Source organism: Botrytis fragariae, assembly GCF_013461495.1.
Source record: "Botrytis fragariae strain BVB16 chromosome Unknown tig00000251, whole genome shotgun sequence".
Lineage (NCBI taxonomy): Eukaryota > Fungi > Ascomycota > Leotiomycetes > Helotiales > Sclerotiniaceae > Botrytis > Botrytis fragariae.
Window position 1 is genome coordinate 540,430 of NW_023501003.1, and position 17,322 is coordinate 557,751.

The 17,322-nt window shown below is 43.4% G+C and overlaps 4 protein-coding genes across 4 annotated transcripts; all 4 read right to left on the reverse strand.

Moving 5' to 3' along the window:
* Positions 1-853: 853 nt before the first annotated feature.
* On the reverse strand, positions 854-2,175 carry Bfra_011750 (uncharacterized protein; the record flags this gene model as incomplete). The annotated part of the gene is made up of 2 exons (XM_037342076.1): positions 854-1,872; positions 1,923-2,175. The coding sequence occupies 2 exons, from the start codon at positions 2,173-2,175 to the stop codon at positions 854-856; spliced, it is 1,272 nt and encodes a 423-aa protein (XP_037188156.1).
* Positions 2,176-3,078: 903 nt separating this feature from the next.
* Bfra_011751 (putative major facilitator superfamily transporter protein) lies at positions 3,079-4,696 on the reverse strand (the record flags this gene model as incomplete). Its single annotated transcript, XM_037342077.1, has 5 exons — positions 3,079-3,623; positions 3,678-3,861; positions 3,923-4,324; positions 4,380-4,394; positions 4,451-4,696. 5 exons carry the CDS (start codon positions 4,694-4,696, stop codon positions 3,079-3,081), a joined length of 1,392 nt encoding a protein of 463 aa, XP_037188157.1.
* A 2,025-nt stretch (positions 4,697-6,721) lies between these two features.
* Bfra_011752 (putative phd-finger domain-containing protein) lies at positions 6,722-11,644 on the reverse strand (the record flags this gene model as incomplete). Its single annotated transcript, XM_037342078.1, has 6 exons — positions 6,722-6,922; positions 7,006-7,201; positions 7,255-7,713; positions 7,770-8,116; positions 8,749-8,842; positions 9,156-11,644. The coding sequence occupies 6 exons, from the start codon at positions 11,642-11,644 to the stop codon at positions 6,722-6,724; spliced, it is 3,786 nt and encodes a 1,261-aa protein (XP_037188158.1).
* Positions 11,645-13,076: 1,432 nt separating this feature from the next.
* Positions 13,077-14,560, reverse strand: Bfra_011753 (putative curved dna-binding protein; the record flags this gene model as incomplete). Its single annotated transcript, XM_037342079.1, has 4 exons — positions 13,077-13,246; positions 13,299-14,111; positions 14,162-14,350; positions 14,527-14,560. The coding sequence occupies 4 exons, from the start codon at positions 14,558-14,560 to the stop codon at positions 13,077-13,079; spliced, it is 1,206 nt and encodes a 401-aa protein (XP_037188159.1).
* Positions 14,561-17,322: the final 2,762 nt, after the last annotated feature.

The window sequence follows — 17,322 nt, forward strand, 5'->3', positions numbered from 1 at the left end:
GAATGCTTCAGTAGACACATTCAATTCCCTCTATTGAAACGACATTGGACAAGATAAACTTGTTAGAAAGCATGCCTCGTTATGCTTGGAAGAAAGTTCTACTCGTCGATTCAAGTAGGTATCACTCGTCACCTCATTTAGAAAAGAAGATGGATCAGTAAAATCTAAGCACTCAATTCATGCACTATTCTATCGTTTGCTTATCCGCCAGATTATGTAATCGAGCCACATCTTGGCAAATAATGGTGCCCTCAACAAGCATTTCCTAGACACAAGGAGAGGGTGTAGTCGTACATTCTGCTTTGCTTTCGTTTGTCTTTTGAGATGAGGGATTGACCTGAATTGAAGTGAAAAGGGAGAGTGAGATGACACATGAGACGGGCATCAGAGGTGTATTAGATACGCTTCTTGAATGTATTGAATGCATTTTTCGTGTGGATGTGAAAACAACCAGTCAAAAGCAGATCGAGGAGGCCTTGAGTGACTTTAATCTTCCAGGAAAAAACTGTATGGTATGTGCTCATTCTCAAGGGGGTATCGTATCTATCTACCAACGCCAAATCTCAGCAATTCCATGGGAGAAAGTCCGCCACCAAGCATAACCCGCAAAACCGCGATCTAATATCCAGTCCAGCGCCAAAAGAGACAAACGAAGGTGCATAGTATCCAAGAATTGATCACCACAACATCTTGTCTATCTCCCGGCAAAATCCCAACACTCAAATCTAGAAAGCAATTTCGCCAGTGCCCAAACCTTGACACCAACGCCACACCATCCCATGATACCTAAAAACTCCATGACTATACCATGTTGAGTAAACACATATCCAGCGCATCCAACACCCAGACCAACTCAGATTATATCAAATTCGTGTCCCATACGCGGCAGAGAGAATTGGAGAAGATACATCGAGGCCCCATCATCAGTCACGAACGGTATATTACCCACCTCAAACTCATTATTGACAATGAGAATATCCGACGCCGATGAGTTCCTGGTTACGAGTCCCCCCCATCTCTGATCTCCCTCATCCATGAAAAGAGTAAACCCACCTCCAAACATATGATTTCCTAATACCAAAATGACGGTCCAAGGTCTTGTCTTTGATAGTTGTCTTGGTTTGAAAGCGCAATTGGCTACGATTCTCACCGTTTCAAAACAATTTTGTGCTAATTGTGGTAACCTATCGACTGCAGGTTCACCAACACAAGCATTTCTCAATCGAATTGCTTCATCGTAGACATATGGCTGCGTTTGACGAAAGACGTTGGCGCAGGATCTGATTACCGGCTCCATTCTAGCGACAAATTCCTTGTATGCATTGATTCGTCCATGTCTGACTCTCCCAACAGACGAATCCGTGTCCCACAACATCAACTTGCATGTTGCACCCGTATACCTAAAGCTAGCATTGAGAGGTCGTTGGTTGTGCTCTAGTCTCTGTCTATACAGGTTCGCGAAGGTCAAAAACTTTTCAACCTGAAAAGCCGAGTATCTGTCAAGCAAATCGATATTTGGGTGACCGAGGTCGCGAAGTGGCTTGCCTAGACCATTGACACAATTGTAGTATAGACCCTGGACTGCTGTACTGATTCTACTCATGTCGAATTGAGTGCCTCTCAGTTCTTCTTCGGATGCAGTATGGCTTGTAAAGTCCACTGTGAAATATACTATAGGTGCCCAAATAATGTCATCGAAAGGTCGATCTAAGTCGTGATCTATGATGGCGGCTTGTACAAGCGCAGCAAGAGGAATAAAGTTGTTTGGCGTCAAAGGGCGATCAGGGTATACAAAAGTAAAATCGTCAAGCTCAGTGGCATTAGCTTCCCAGCCCACAACTTGCGACGCAAAGCGATTCTCTTGTACAAAGGCTAGTGCGCAGTCAGCAGTTGATGCAACCAGAACCATTTGGGTGTATTACCAGGAGTAAGAATGGAATCATTTGCAACAGCAGCTCCATAATAAACGGGAGCTTCATCTTCTGCTGCGCTATAGTTGCCCTGAAATTGCATCTGCATCTCCTGTCCCGCAATCTTCTCTGTCGTATCCTCCTCCATCATGTACCCATGCACATATTCCTGCATACCTATCTCTGAGTTATCCATAATGTACTCCATACCATTTTCTTGCATGTGCATTTCCATGGCCGCGTTATTTATTGTTTGTCGTTCCATAATTCTTTATGCGAAGTTGATGATACCCTTTAAATTTTGTCAAGTTTCCTCTTTCAAGAGATCAAAAAGAGTTGCGAAATCTTAAAGGAAAGGAAGGTGGTCAAAGCAAAGAATACATGAAACTATACAAACCTATGCGGCACTTTGGTAACTTTTTTTTTCTGAGCTCGAGGTAGACTGATGTGGAAATCAAGACCTGAATGTGAACTTTTGGGAATGAAGGGGGATTTCGGTTAATCTTGGGCTCAAGGGTGGATTTGAAGCTTTGAAGCCAGGAAAGCTTTGGTGTATGAAAGAGAAACGGAAAGTGATGTAGATAGGAGGTATAGAAGAACAGAGGGTGAGGTGGAGATGAAGGCTATAGGAACATGGGAGTCTGATAGTTGCCACGAGAGACATTGTGGCTTGTTCAGCACATTGAAGTTTGAGATAATCTCATATGGAGATTGTAGCTGGATGTTTGAGGCTAAAGGTGGGAAAGGACGAAAGAAGAGAAAGAAAAGCTGCATAGGAGGACGTATGAATGGACGATTAAGTGGAGGATGAGTTAAGGCGCTCAGGTGAAAGCACCAGGCAAGTCAAATACATGGCTTAAATGCAAACAATGAAAAGGTTATGAAAGCACCAGGCAAATTAACTGCAAGGTTTGAATGCAGACAATGAAAATATCATGATAGCACAGGATGACTAGAGGGAGTTGGAGAGACTAGGGTTGACTGTGTAAGCCATTCAGTTAGGGGCCCTCAAACGCAATCCCTTTAAGCGATGTAAAATCTAGAGTTTGAGTGAGGTATACTATCTACGCTATTGCTTTGATATTTCCACCGCTATGTACCATATGTGGTATAAACGCGACATCAAGAAACGCGCTCAAAAGCACGATTCAAACACGTTACACCCGAATCAATTCGCGCTCATAACTCCCTCCCATCTCACCCTCGCAACCTCCTCATCTCTCTTCCCCTTTCTCGGAACCAACATCCACAACCCCGAGATCGTCACCAAAAGCGCTAAAACAACTGGTTGCAACGCCTTTACCCCCTTTGCCTGAGCCAGCGCTCCCACAATAAAAGGAAACACTGCTCCTCCACTTCCTCCAAATGCAGTCGCGAACCCAATACTCCCAACATGTAGTTCCTTCGGCATGAGTTTCGTGACCAATACGATAGCTGTTGGGAACAAAGGGCCAAGGAACATTCCCAGGAATGCTATTGCAACTGCAGAAACGTAGAAGGAGGGGATGAGCCAGAAGAGAAGTTCAAGAGCTATGCAAATTCCAAGGTAAACGAGGACGGATGTGAATTCGCCTAGCCAAGCGGTTAGGAAAGCGAGACCCATGCGGCCAACCGTCATACCGGCCCAGAAACCGGTTGAGGTGAGGGAGGAAGAAAAGGTTGTGCCGGAGCGGACTTGGGTCATGAAGGTTACGATCCAACCGCCTAGTGATACTATGATGATTGTTAATATTCTGAGGCGTGGTGATATGTAGAGAGGAAAAATACCTTCAGCTCCTACATAACCAAATATGAAAGCTGCGAATATCCATGTCAATTTGTTACTTAATGCTTCTCGAAGTCTTCCAGTCTTAGCATTGACATCTCGAGGATTCTCCATTGCGTATACATGACCTGTTTGAGCCCAAAATGCCCATGCCGAAGTAATAAGCTCGGTGGCTGCTACTGCTGTCTGTTTCTTGTCAGCCAACAATTCTTGACGGGATGATTTCCAGAATACACGCAACACTAACCATGATATAATAAAAATAATACCACTCCAACCCCGTCTTGGCTAGCATCCCCGCAGCGATCAAAGGTGCTACTGTTCCGCCAAAAGAATAACAAGCTTGCAAGAAGCCTTGCACCTGATTCGCACTAACCATGTTACCAAGCCAAGCACACCAAGCCGCATCCACAAGTCCATTACCCATTCCTACGAAGACATACATGACGACGAGAACTGGATAGGGGGGATGAAGTGAAATTACTATATAAGAGACGAGATGACATAGTCCTGCGATGACAGCCACACCTCTTTGCCCGAATTTCACATGGACGGTGTCATTGATTAAGGAGGCGAATGTATAACCTGCGAAGGGGGAAAGGAAGATCAGGGAGATGACGGTGTAGGATAGGCTGTAATATTGTTCCAGCTTGATGTATTTCTCAGTATAAAAATTGCTATTTGCAAGAGCACATGTGACTTACGTATGGGATTAAAGCCTTTATTCGTTTAGTATGTGATGTATCTGGAAGTGAAAGATGGAGTGAAGACTTACACCATAAGAACCATCATTCATACCCATGAGAAAGAAACCCCAAAATGAAGCTCCCACTCGATATACATTCTTGTGAGGATAATTCCATTTCTGTAAAGCCTCTACAGCATTATTTGGCGGAGTCGTATCTTGTCTAACATCTTCTGGATCCGATTCGCTTTGTACAACTCCAGTATTGGGAACCCAAGGTGAAGAATTATTGGGAAAAGATTGAAGTTCTACTTGGGTCAGAGTTGTTGTCGCCATGGTTGATGTGTTGAAGTTGAGATGGTTGTGACGAGGCAAATATGTGGAGGAGGAATGTGAAGATAACCTTAATAAAGAGATTCACTTAATCATCAATGTGCATATGAAAATGATTCATGCTCACCACAATCATTATTTGTTTGCCTCTTTGCTTAATATCGCAGTAATCTTCGCGATTATATTTTCCGGGGTCCTGGGCCAACAGTTATAGTGTGGGGGAAGTGGCTCGAGAGTGGAGTGGGTCACCAATCTGGCAAGACCTCGAGACTCGTCGACATTGACTAATCATTAAAAATTCATGATGTAGCATTTCTTAACAAATCGATAGTGAGTGCATCTGTCTAAAGAGACGGTGAAGGTAAAAATGCCTCCTCCCACCCTCACCCATCCAAAGTGGTTCGAGAGTAGGTCATAAATCTGGCAAGACCTTGACTCGTCGACGACCAATCATCGATACCATAGATTTCGTTGCTTTTTATGAAACCATCATTATACCTATCTACTAATTCCAGGACGACGGCAGAAAAAGTAAAAGTGCATTCTCCCACCCCCACTCTTCATCAAAAATCTATCAACACCTCAATGCCATCCAATCACCATCCCCAAGGCATCCAAACAAGCATGTTTTCCTTTTCCGGTCTGACTCGGTCAGTGACGCTTCGAACTATTCACAAGCCGTTGATAAAGGCATCCTGAAGAAATTCATATCACAAAGTGTCGCGTATCCCCCTGGCTAATCCCTGGCAAGGGATGAGCTTCCTAGTCGGAGTTGACGGGAGCGTGGCCCGAAAGATAGGCATGCAGACAATGCTTTGTACGATATCACCCCTCGTAGCTTGTTACTGCTTTTGCGTATAACACCGCTCCATTGGTCGGTCATAAATACGATTCTTGCCCAGCTTATCAACTGGAATTTGTGTATCACTCCCCCAATTCCCCCTCCCCGTCAGAGAATCAAGAGCCGAGCATACAACTCAATCATCCCTACAATGCCTTCCCACAACAACACGTTTACAGCACACTCAGTCAAATTTTAATCTTTTTTCTTATCATTCATCTCATCTAATCTGATAGAGTATCACTACCTAGTTTGCCCCCACCTCTCTCTTCTCTCTTCCTATTCTTCCTTCCTGCCCGGCTGCTTGCAAAAGCTACCATACATCTTTCTTCCTTCCGATAATCCTTATCAGCAAGGAAATCAAAAGAAACATGAAAATCCCCTCTCCTCAACCCCTCTCCATACCATCGCAAAACCAAATGATATGTGATGTAATATAATATGATCCACCCTTGCCTCCTCTCGACTACACGATGCATCCATCGAATCATCTAATACTTATTGAAGTATCTGATATTTTCCCATTTTTTCTACCACACCACCCACTTCATCTGTCATTCAAAACCCCCAATCTGGTTCCCTTTGTCGAAGAAAAAAATCACTGAATCCCATCTGCCATCCTCACACGCAATCCCCTCCTCGAAAATTAAAATCCCTTAAGTCTGCAAACCCCTGAAAAGTCAAAATGAATAAGGACTCCACTTAACGCCATGCTGCACCAATGATTCCCGCCTCAATCCCTCACTCTGCCGATGTGCTTTCGCATCATCTGCAGAGAGTTGTTTCGTATGATGTGTATGATACAAGTCTGAATGAATTTTTGTGTTCCCCCCATCGATATGAAAAAGAAGCAAGATTGAAAAGTCGCAGTCCAAGTGCGAGAGAAACGGAAAAGGTTGCATGCTAGCGCCAATACAATGAAAATAGAATAGAAGGCGAGCAATTGGTTTCAGCATGACTAGTTATGCTTCCTAGTGAAACCGCTTGATGAGAAGACATGATCAGTCGGTGATAAGACCACAAAGAGGAAAGATGTGATATCTATGCCAAGACATTATCATGTGATGACGATGTCACGAGACAAAGCTGTGTAAGTCACCAGTTGGTACCATATCCCATAGTCAAGCTAGATCTGATCAACCTAAAATCATCCCAATCTAATGATCGGAAATCAGGAAATCAGGAAATCACAAGTCACCCTCTTGATTATCCACTATCATGCCGTCGTCGCTATCAACATCGCCGGAGGTCGAAGCTAGACGTTCTTGAAGGAAAGCGGTCATAGCAACCAAAGATGATTTGTCAGCTTGAGTTAATGGCTTTTTCTTGGAGAGCTTGGAGGCGTCTCCTTTTGCGATTAACTTAATAACTGGTTCATCGGCTTCGGACTAAAGAATTTTAGGTTAGATTTGTGTTACGTCATTGTGTTACGTAGATTGGAGGCGTAGAGTATAGGGACTAGAATACTTACAATTAAGGCATCAATAAGGGTTTGTGTAAGGTTAATCGTTGGATTTGCAGTGGCCAGATATGCAAGATTGAGAGCAGCTTGCTGTTCATCGAGACTACGACTGTCAAATTCGGCAGTTTGTAATCGTGGTTTCGAAGTAGATGCCCGATTGTTTACAAAGCCGCGTTGGTTGTAATGTCCAAATTCACGGTGAACACTGTATGATCAATTAGTAAATTGAGCATGCAATAATTGGGAAGAACAACATACCGTGAGATGAAGTCGAGTTTGATACCCTCCTCTGGAAGCTTGTACACATGGCCATACTCTCTCTGCTCATAAAACCCGCTGCCTTGATCTTCGTCTTCAGAAGTAGTGTTCTCAATCTCGATATGACCATTATTTCTAACGCCACGAGCAAGAACAGGCTTAATGAGTGAAGCTCCTTTGATCTTACGGAAACGATGGGCTGGGCCTAAAGATCCTGGTACTTGTTCGAGAAGATCATCAACATGAGCTGGACATCTCCAAGATCTTCCAGGTGGAGGCTCTTTTGCAAGTGGAGGGTCCAAACAGTCCAAATGCCATGAGAGACTGCAATAAGTGCAAGGAATAATTGCCCGACTTGGATGAACAGCTGAGAGGTGACATCCATGACAGAGAATTGGATTTCCTTTGTTGTCCTTTAGCTTAAAGTAATCCGGAGCTTCATCGTAGCCACGGTTATTCCTGTTGTAATGGTTAGTAAGGAGAGCCAAGATAATTACCACCAGATGTAAGCTTACTTTGGTTTTTGTACAACACCTTCTTCATACTCCCCTTCAGTTCCGGTCTTGACATTCTCAAAATATTCCCGAATTGCCTTTGGAAGATGGAAAGCGCTTGGATTCTTTCTCTCCATGTTTGCCAACAAAGGGCCAAAATAGCCAACTTCTTCATCCTTAGATCGAGGAACACTTTGTGCAAGACATTCGTTACAGAACCATTCTTCCGTTGTTAAGGTTGGTGAGTCTGGTGAAAGATCCACACATTTGAAGTGGAAGGAGCGAGTACATCCATCACAACAAAGTAATTTACCGTTACCTCCACAAGCTGCACAATAATCGTCGTTTTCTCCAATAGTTCCACTAGCCTTTACACGCATTTGTTAGTATCCCTCCTTCGAGTATTTCCTTACAATAACAATAATAATGACTCAACAAATGAGATGCTTGTGAATGATGATTGTGAAGGTGGCAAAGTTTCATGTGTGGGGGCTGTTCAGGCTCGGCAATTACGGAGATGGATGTGATGTGAATAATCCACAATCCACAATGGACCATCATCAGAGTTTGCGCTATCCGCCCGGACTTGCTGCTTTTCCCTCTCTCTCTTCAACTTTGTCACCAAGGACAACCCAGCCCCCCAAATATTGAGTATTGAAATACAACATAACGTAATGAAAATTCAACCATATTTCAAAATGCATTGAAATATCATCAAAATCATTACTTCATCATCATCATTTATCCAAAGACAAGCGGGATTCCAATAAATGATGAAATCTCACAATGATGATGATGATGATGATGAAGATGGCGATTTTTTGTAGATGTAGAGTGTAGAAAAAGATTTAATAAAGGGTTAAAGGATAGCTAGCAGCTTGAATGAAGTAAAAAGCGATAATAAAAAGCGATGAAGAACTTTACAGCATCGTCTAATTTATCGTTTCTCACATCGTCGTCGATACCCTCCATAGATATATAGAAAACCAAAATAGCTTACTTGTTGATTTGCATAATAACCTCCAACTGGACTATCTCTTTCACCGCTTGCTCTTGGGATACCAGCTGAAGGACCACTCTTTTTCTTCATTGGTCTGTGCGAGGGAAAAGAATTGTTAGCGAAATATTTTCATCATTTAAATAAGAAAGAAAGAAGAAAGAAAGGTCAAGTTCAATTCAAGGTGAAAGAAAGTTCCGGCTGTCACACTGTGTAACCATAAAACACAACAAGTAGATTGACAAGCACAGCAGAAGTACTTGAAACAATTTGTGGAGGGGCGAAGATAACCGGGGATGCAGGGTACTGAATGATGATCAAAAGATACAAAATCCTTCAAAAAATGTAGAAAATCGGAAATCTGACGTGATATCAAAAGACATAAAATAAAATAATATATGGGAACTTACGAAGTTTTGACACGTAAACCTGTGCCATTCTTTGCCTTTCTAGATGGTCGATTAGATGAGGGTGTGCCGGCACGTGAATTTGGTAACGATCCAGGAGGTAAGTCTGGTTGAAACCCAAGTCCTGTCGGTGAACTCATTTCTGAATCGTAATTGTTGACAGGAGCAGTAGTAGTTTGTCTTCTACTAGCTCGATCGTTCTTAGTGCCCAGTCGAATAGTTTTGGATGGACGACTAGAAGCTGTTGCAGATGCAGTAGGAATGGAAACAGAATCTGCATCATCAGATGCATACTCAACAGGTCTACGAAAACTTGGAGGAGTGACACTTCTTGGCTGTATATCTGGACGAACAAAGCTCTCAGTTCGTATATCCTCAGTGATACCGTTGGTAATCTCTCGCGCCTTGCGCTTCCATTTACCAACCATCTCGCTCTCTTCATAAGTAGGGCGATCAACTGCCTGTGGCTTCTTCTTTGACTTGAAAACAATTTGTGGCCTTTTAGGCACCACTGGCTTTAATATTGGTACTGATCCAACCGAAGATGATGATGAGGTACGTATTAATTCAGGTGCCATGTTTGGATTGGCCTGATTATTGTCACTATCAACACGAGAGTTTGAGTTGTTAGATGTATTGTGAGATCTGGTCGGAATATTGATAGCTTGGAAGGATGGAGGCGCGGGTGACGAAGTTTTAGATTTGTTCCGACTTCGACTCTTATTATTGGTTTTCTTTACCGTGGATGAAAATGTGTCTGATTCGAACCTAGACAAATCTTTGGATTTGATTGGTCGTTTTTGATTAATTGACCCTCCAGCATTTGACTGGGTCTCGGTTGACACGGACGCACCAAATTTGGCGTTGGCATTGGCGTTACCCGCCCCAACAATACCCTGACCCTTAGATTGTTCGAAACCATCCGAAGGCTTTGCTGTGCCAGCATGATTATGAGCGTGGTCAAAATCCATAGGATCATACTCATCGTTATCGAGAATTTGTTCATCAACTGAAGATAATGATGATGAGCTTGAAATTGAAACTGCTCTTGGTCGATCTGATAATTTAGGCAGTGGGGATGACAAAACGGGAACGGAAGAAGAAGCCGACGCAACTCCGTTCTGTTGCTTCTTCGTGATTCCATCAGTTCTATTTCCGATTCCAGGTCCAGTTGCACTTGCATCTAATTTTCCATTGACATCCTCATTTACAGCTGCAAAACCATTTCCTTTGTGCTTTTTATTGGGGTAAAGGCCATGATCTCCCGGTTTTCTTGGGGATCCAGATGTAGAGGCTGGTTTAGCATCTGATGAGCGTCTGACAGAATCAGCAGTTCCTAGCGTTGGAGGTTTGTTAGTAGAAGCAGATGGTGGTGGTGGAGGTGGCTGAGCATATGGTGAGGTATATGTCGTCGTTGCTTTAGCATATGGCGAAGCGTATGTAGTTCTTTTTGCCTCGAATATGGGGGCAAAATGGTATACAGGTTGGGCCGGTGGTTGTTGAACTTGACGTCGTGGTCGATGGGGTGCAGGGTCGCTACCATCTCCATTAAAATAATATTCCGCAGCCTTATCCTTTCTGCCTTCCTTCTTCTTCAGCCCAATCAATCTGTAAAATTCTCGAACCTCTTCTTCCGTAGCCTCCTCGTAGACCTGCTTTTCAACAAGTATGCCGAAATTTTCAGGATCCTCATCGTAAAGTTCCCGTAAAGCATAGGCAGTACACCAACGGTGCTCCTCGATCGCGTGGGAGACAGCCAGCTCAACAATTCTAGCCGTTTTTCTGCGAGAAGCCGCCTCAACTGCACGAGCCCGACCCTCCCTTTGACGAGCCTCGTCTCTTTCATCATATGTATAATTACTCATTTTGTGAGCATGATAGGAAGCTGTAGAAGGCGACTCGTTTGGAAGAGGTGTGCGCTGGACTGGAGAAGTTGCATAAAGGCTAGGTCCTTCACTTTCGTTTCGTACACTGGGAGGTGCGACACTCGATCTAGTGACACTTTTTCGCGCGCTTCTTGGTTGTTGAGGTGTTGATGGTGATACGTTTTCGAGTTCTTCAGTCTTCGTAGATGTGGATCTTCTCCGCGGGAGATTCGAAATAGATTCCGTGGTTTCCATCGCTTCTTGGGGTACGGCCTGGGGTGTCGCCGATAGAGAGGGCGGAAGTGAATCCTCCATCACTTCGGTAACGCCATTTGGTCTGCTTCCATTCGCATCTGCTACCTCTGGTTTGGCAGAAGACTTAACAGCTTTTGCGCTCGGTCGCGTTCCAAGTGGTGCCATGTTTGCGACCACTCCATGCCTCTCCATTCCAGCTTCTGCAAAAGATGGCATGGGAGTAGGAATAGGAGGTTCCGTCCACTTATCCATAAACGTTCTTTTTCGACCTGTATCTGCTACTGTAGCTGGAGAGGAATTCGGATTACGTTGTGCGGAAACAAATGGACTGGAACGACGAGAGCGTGTTGGGCGAGAATTGAGTTGGCTCATAGCTTCCTCGCTCGTCGCCTCCTGCGACCGACCTGACTCCTATCAATTGCGATCGCAGTCCCAATACAACTAATGAATTGTTAGTTAAATGATCATATAATTTAAATGGATTTCGTATACTTCTCTTCAATTCGCAATCATAGAAATGTTCTCGAACGTTGTTTTCAAGGGATATGTACGCGTTGAATTATCGTGGTATGATTGATTTGAGAGGGAAAGAAAGTCAAGTTCTCGCTTCGAGATGAAATCCCTTAGCTAGCGCCCCTTGAGAGCCGAAATCGTTGAGTTGCTTTAAGTGCGCGAAACAACAAAAGGTAAATGACGAATTTAAATCTATTATCCTTTTCAATAGATCACAGAACTCCTAACTACAATAGAAGAATTAATGACCGATTCTGATAGATGATAATTTTGCAGAAAAAAAAGTATCTTATTGAAGGAGATATATCCTCCTATCTGAGAGGTGATTGATCGCGTAAGTTTTCTCGTGCCGTACTCGTATCATGTGAAGAGACACGGTACCATGAAATAATGAATGAAAAGAGGGGTAGAAAACAACACCGGAGAAGAAGAGATAATTTACCTTATTTGTTTGTTATTATGAGAAAGTAGTAAATAGAAACAATATGTTGAAAGGGTGCAGAACGAAGAAAAGGGAGAGGTAGAGCAAGTGGATGAGAAGTGGAAGAGGAAGAAGGATGAACGTGGTGAATTGAATAGCCTTGCTCTTATCGATACCAAGATGGAAAGATGAAATCAATTGGTGATCGAGAGAGAAAAAGTCGCTTAGATCTGCTGCTGGATGGATAGGGCGGCACTAAGTGGCTGCAAACACCTTTCGTTTTAATTTCCTCCGACCGGCTTGGATGAAATCAATGGAAATGTGCAGTTGGAAAGGTTGTTGAGGAGAGTTATATTTGGTTGATGATCTTGGAGATGAAGATGGGAAGCGAAAAAGGTAAAGGAACACTAGGTAGGTAATTTCTGGGCTTTGCCTTCAACCTAATGAATCCTAACCGAGGATTCCAAAAAGAAGGCACTGTACCAATTTACACGTCACATCACATAGCTCAAAGTCATGGAAACACGCAATAATTGATGATTGAATTCACTTGCACCATTATTTCAATACTCATATATTTGCTGCATATCTCTGAATTTGAGAAGCTTTCAACTGCCTAATGAATCTCCCTATGGGATGCAGACCCGAGTTACAACATAACATCACTCGCTCTTCCCAATGACAACAATAAATGAGGCAAGAACAGTGAAATGCTTGACAAGCTTTTATGAAGCAGTGTCGGCAGCAAGATACGTAAACATGAGAAGAGTAGGACTTGTAAAGTAATTCATGAAACACATCATTTGTCAACTTTCAATTGATTCAATCGTCATCTCCGTCTCATCACGTGCCTGTTCCTGATCTACCTATTTACTCTGCTGCAGCAGGCTTCTTAGCAGCCTTCTTCTTCTTATCCTTAGCCAAAGGTTGCTCCAAAATCTTGAGGATCTCTTCGTCGGTGATCTTCTTATCAGTCTTGAACTTGCTAAGATCTGGCTCGGGTGGCGAGGCAATCTTTTGTAGACCGTTTTTGGTAATTGCTGAACATATTAGTCAAATGTTTCAAAGATAGATGATTCATCATCTGCTTACCAATTGTGGTCAATAATCTTCCTACTGCCTCATTGTCCTTGTCTCCAACGACTTCGTATTGCCTGAAAACGTTTCCACGTACACACTCGACAACACCGACCTTAGCATCTCGCTCGGATTCCAGTTGTCTCAAACTGAATGGGAAGGTACCAAACTTCTTCACAACCTCATTCATAATCGCTCTGGAACTTGGTCGCTTCAAGGCGTATGTAAGGTTGGTGCGACGATGAAGAGTGGTTCTGTTCTCGAAGTTCTTGATCTTTCCAGAGCCAAGAGAAACACCCATCTCGACACCCCAAACCTCGCCAACTTCTGGAACACCATCACCTCTTGTACCATCTCCTGGAGCAAGGATGATCTTCTTCTTTCCTTCAATTTCATTGCGCTCGAATTGCCAAGAGGTGGTGTGCTCGACCAAGTTGCAGTCGTAACTCTTAACCAATTTCTCGAGTAAGCTGGTAATCTTAGTTTGAGTAGGAGCTTTAATAGCTGCTGCCTTCTTTTGCTCTTCCTCTGTGCCAACTGGGACCAATCCAGGGGGTACCATCAAACGTAACAGGAGCTCGTTTGCATAGTGTGTCGCCAACAACAGGTCTGCATCTCTTCCACTGATCTCTCCATTTGCGTTGTCGGCAGAAGGGATGACAATGGTATCACAGACAATTGTTCCGAATCCATCGATTTGTGCACCGAGTTGAATCTTGATAGCTTCGCCTTCTTTGAGAACAACGCTTGCTTCGGCTTCGTCCGAGGTAAGAGGGGTATAAGGTGTTACGAAAGCTGAAGGAGAAACAGTGGTTGGGTGGGCAATACCTTTTTGTTTGTTAGTTAAATTAGTATGATCAATAGAGAAACATTCTTACCCTTGACCATCTTCTTTCCTCGGTAGACCTTTGCGATCTCTTCCTCGAGGAGCTTGTCACCCTTCTCGCAAATAGTCACAATTTTCTCGCCAGCCACACACAAGGCAGTAACATCCTTCAAAACCTTTTGGGAGATTGTAGCAGCATTCTTGTATTTGGTGAGCGTATCGGGGTTGTTGAGAGAGTAATCTAGCAATAGTTGATATTGTTAGTCAATTGATGCCTTGAGCTGTTTTCATGCTGGCTGTGCAGATTCCTGTACATCTTTCGAGTCGCATTGGCGGGGTCCAGTTTGCTCACCAACACACCAACATCAACAAAGTAAGATGAAGTTGATGGTGAAGAAGGAAAAAAACTTGACTTACCAATCTCTTGGTTTTCTTCCTTCTTATCGGCCATAATTGCGATATTCTTATGTTATGGTGAACGGTGTCAAGGGGTAGTATCGAGAATTGTTGTTGTTGTAAAGTTTGGAAGTGCAAAAACAATGTTTTCTTATATTTTCCCCTCACAAGTTAAAGTCAAAGGTAGAGGATCCAGGCGAGCCAGGTACTTTAAAGCTTGGAAGGATTAAGGATTGTGTGGGCTTTGTTTCGCTTGGTGACCTCACCTCACCGAGCTTCATCTACAGATGCCTGTGCCTTTCTGCTTCGAGTATCTGTTCTCGACTGTATTAAGCAGGAGCTAAGAGATTGGATATGTGTGAGAGATTCATTGTAAGATCAGTACCGGTAGTACTGCACGTATTTAATCGCATAATACCTGAGGACTTGGTGTACTGGACGATGATTGAATAATGTGTGAATTTTTACGGTTCAAATACACAAGAGAATGTTCTGTTGCATCGATCTATTCGAGTAATACTACCACCACTACTAGCTATTCAATCACACCACCTCGAGACCACCCATGAATCTCTTCTCTTCGGGAGCCAGCGGCCCGCATAGAAGCTTCTTAGAGCTTGTACCTATCTAGTATCGGATCGCCATTCCATTGTTGTTTACCTACGCACCTTAGTAGACACCTTTTCCAATTAGTCTGCCTCCACGGCAGTGGCTCCCAGAGGGCCAGCGGAGCGACATGTCAGCTCTTGAGGTGACTTGGTTCTTGACCATCATTGTAATAAAATAGACTCCAAAGAATCCCATGTTCTCGTTGCGTTTGAGAGTCTTGTTAATATACATACTCGAGTATCAAATTCGTGTAATTGGGTAAGGACAGCAGGATGATGACTAATCAACCTCAAGAAATCAACATTCTTCGCAATCAACCGTAGAAGCTCATTACTATGGAGTACTTTACAAACCAATATCACAATCAATCCAATCATCACTAATCCTACGCCTCACTCCTCACTCCTCACGCCTCACGCCTCACTCACGCCTCGTGTATTATAAGTTAGTCTGTGTACATATTATCTCGTCGCGAGTTTAAAGGTTCGCGATTATGAGATTCATAATTGTGTATTATTGATAATTAAATCCACTTTCCAATAACCACATTCTTTCTTTCATCTTCTCATATTCGTCGCATAGTTGTCGCGAATGTTTTCGCTATGACACCAGATATCCAGCAGACTTCTCAAGATGATTCTTCCTCAGCTAATGCTAATGCAACTGCACCTTCTGAGTCTGCGAATCCCACTTCATCCCAGTCTTCCACTTTAACTCATCGACCGCGAACGAAATCGGATTTCGACAAGCTATTACTTGAACAATACTTACATCACACTTTAATTCATTCCGCTGCCATTGTCGATGACCAGGACAAACGGAAGGCTTATTATCTCCACAAACATCACGAAGCGCAAGATTACGAGCTGGTAAAAACCCACAAAGATGTCTTTACAGCAAGTCGATTATATGGGACAGGTTACAATGGGTATGGGAATGGATTCACCGATGGACCAACAAGAATATTATATTCGCATGCGAAATTCGCGAAGAGGAAAGCGAAGCCATTGCGAATCAAGCGCAAAGATATGGCCATGCAGGCAGATCAAGTGGAAGAGTTGGTTCCCATAAGGTTGGATGTGGATTGGGATAAGGTCAAACTTCGAGATACTTTTACCTGGAATTTGCATGATCGAACGGTTACCACAGAGCTGTTCGCAAAGCAACTTATAGCGGACTTTGGTCTGATTACTCCAGTAGCAGAACCCGTACTACAACAAGTTCAACAACAAATGCATGATCAAATCGTCGACTTCAACCCCTTGGTTTATTTTCCGGAAGACCCCCTGGATGAAATGTTACCATATACGGCATACAAGAATGATGAGCTGCGCATCCTCATCAAGCTCAACATCACCATTGGACCACATACATTAGAAGACAAGTTCGAATGGGATATTAATAATCCTTTGAATTCACCAGAAGAGTTTGCGCAAAGTATGGCCAAAGATTTGTCCCTGTCCGGGGAGTTCACTACAGCAATCGCACATTGCATACGTGAACAAAGTCAATTATTCATACGGAGTTTGTACGGAGTTGGGCATCCATTTGATGGCAGGCCCGTAGAAGATGCCGATTTAGTTGCAGCATTCTTACCTTCACCTCTACCTTCAGTATTGCGGCCTCATCAGCAAATCAAAGAATTTGCGCCGTATCTGTATGAAGTGACCGAAGCAGATTTAGAGAAACACGACTTAGTATTTTCACGAGAACAACGAAGGCAGAAGAGATCTGTAAATAGGAGGGGAGGACCAGTTTTACCAGATCTAAAGGATAGGCAAAGGACAGTGAGAACTTTGGTTGTTTCTTCCGTATTACCTGGGGCAGCAACGACAGTTGAAGAGAGTCGATTATACAAACGAGTAGGAGTACCATCAGGCAGAGGAAGACGTGCTGGTTTTGGTCGACAAGATGGTGCAGATTTATCAGAATCGGACGATAGTGAAGATTCTAATCCTGAATCACCGGCTATCCAAGTAAGTCAAGGTACCGCAAGGACAAGAAATATGCGCGGAGCAGCTACAGCAGCCCAACAAAGAATGGCCAATATTGGAAGATCAGAAACTCCAGAATCTATGCTAGCACACCATCATGAAACTAGGACATCGGGGAGGAAATCTGGCCGTGACGCTCGCGAGGATACGGTGGATACTCCTTCACTAATAGTGAAATTGAAAATTTCGAAAGAGAAATTCAAGAAATTAGTCA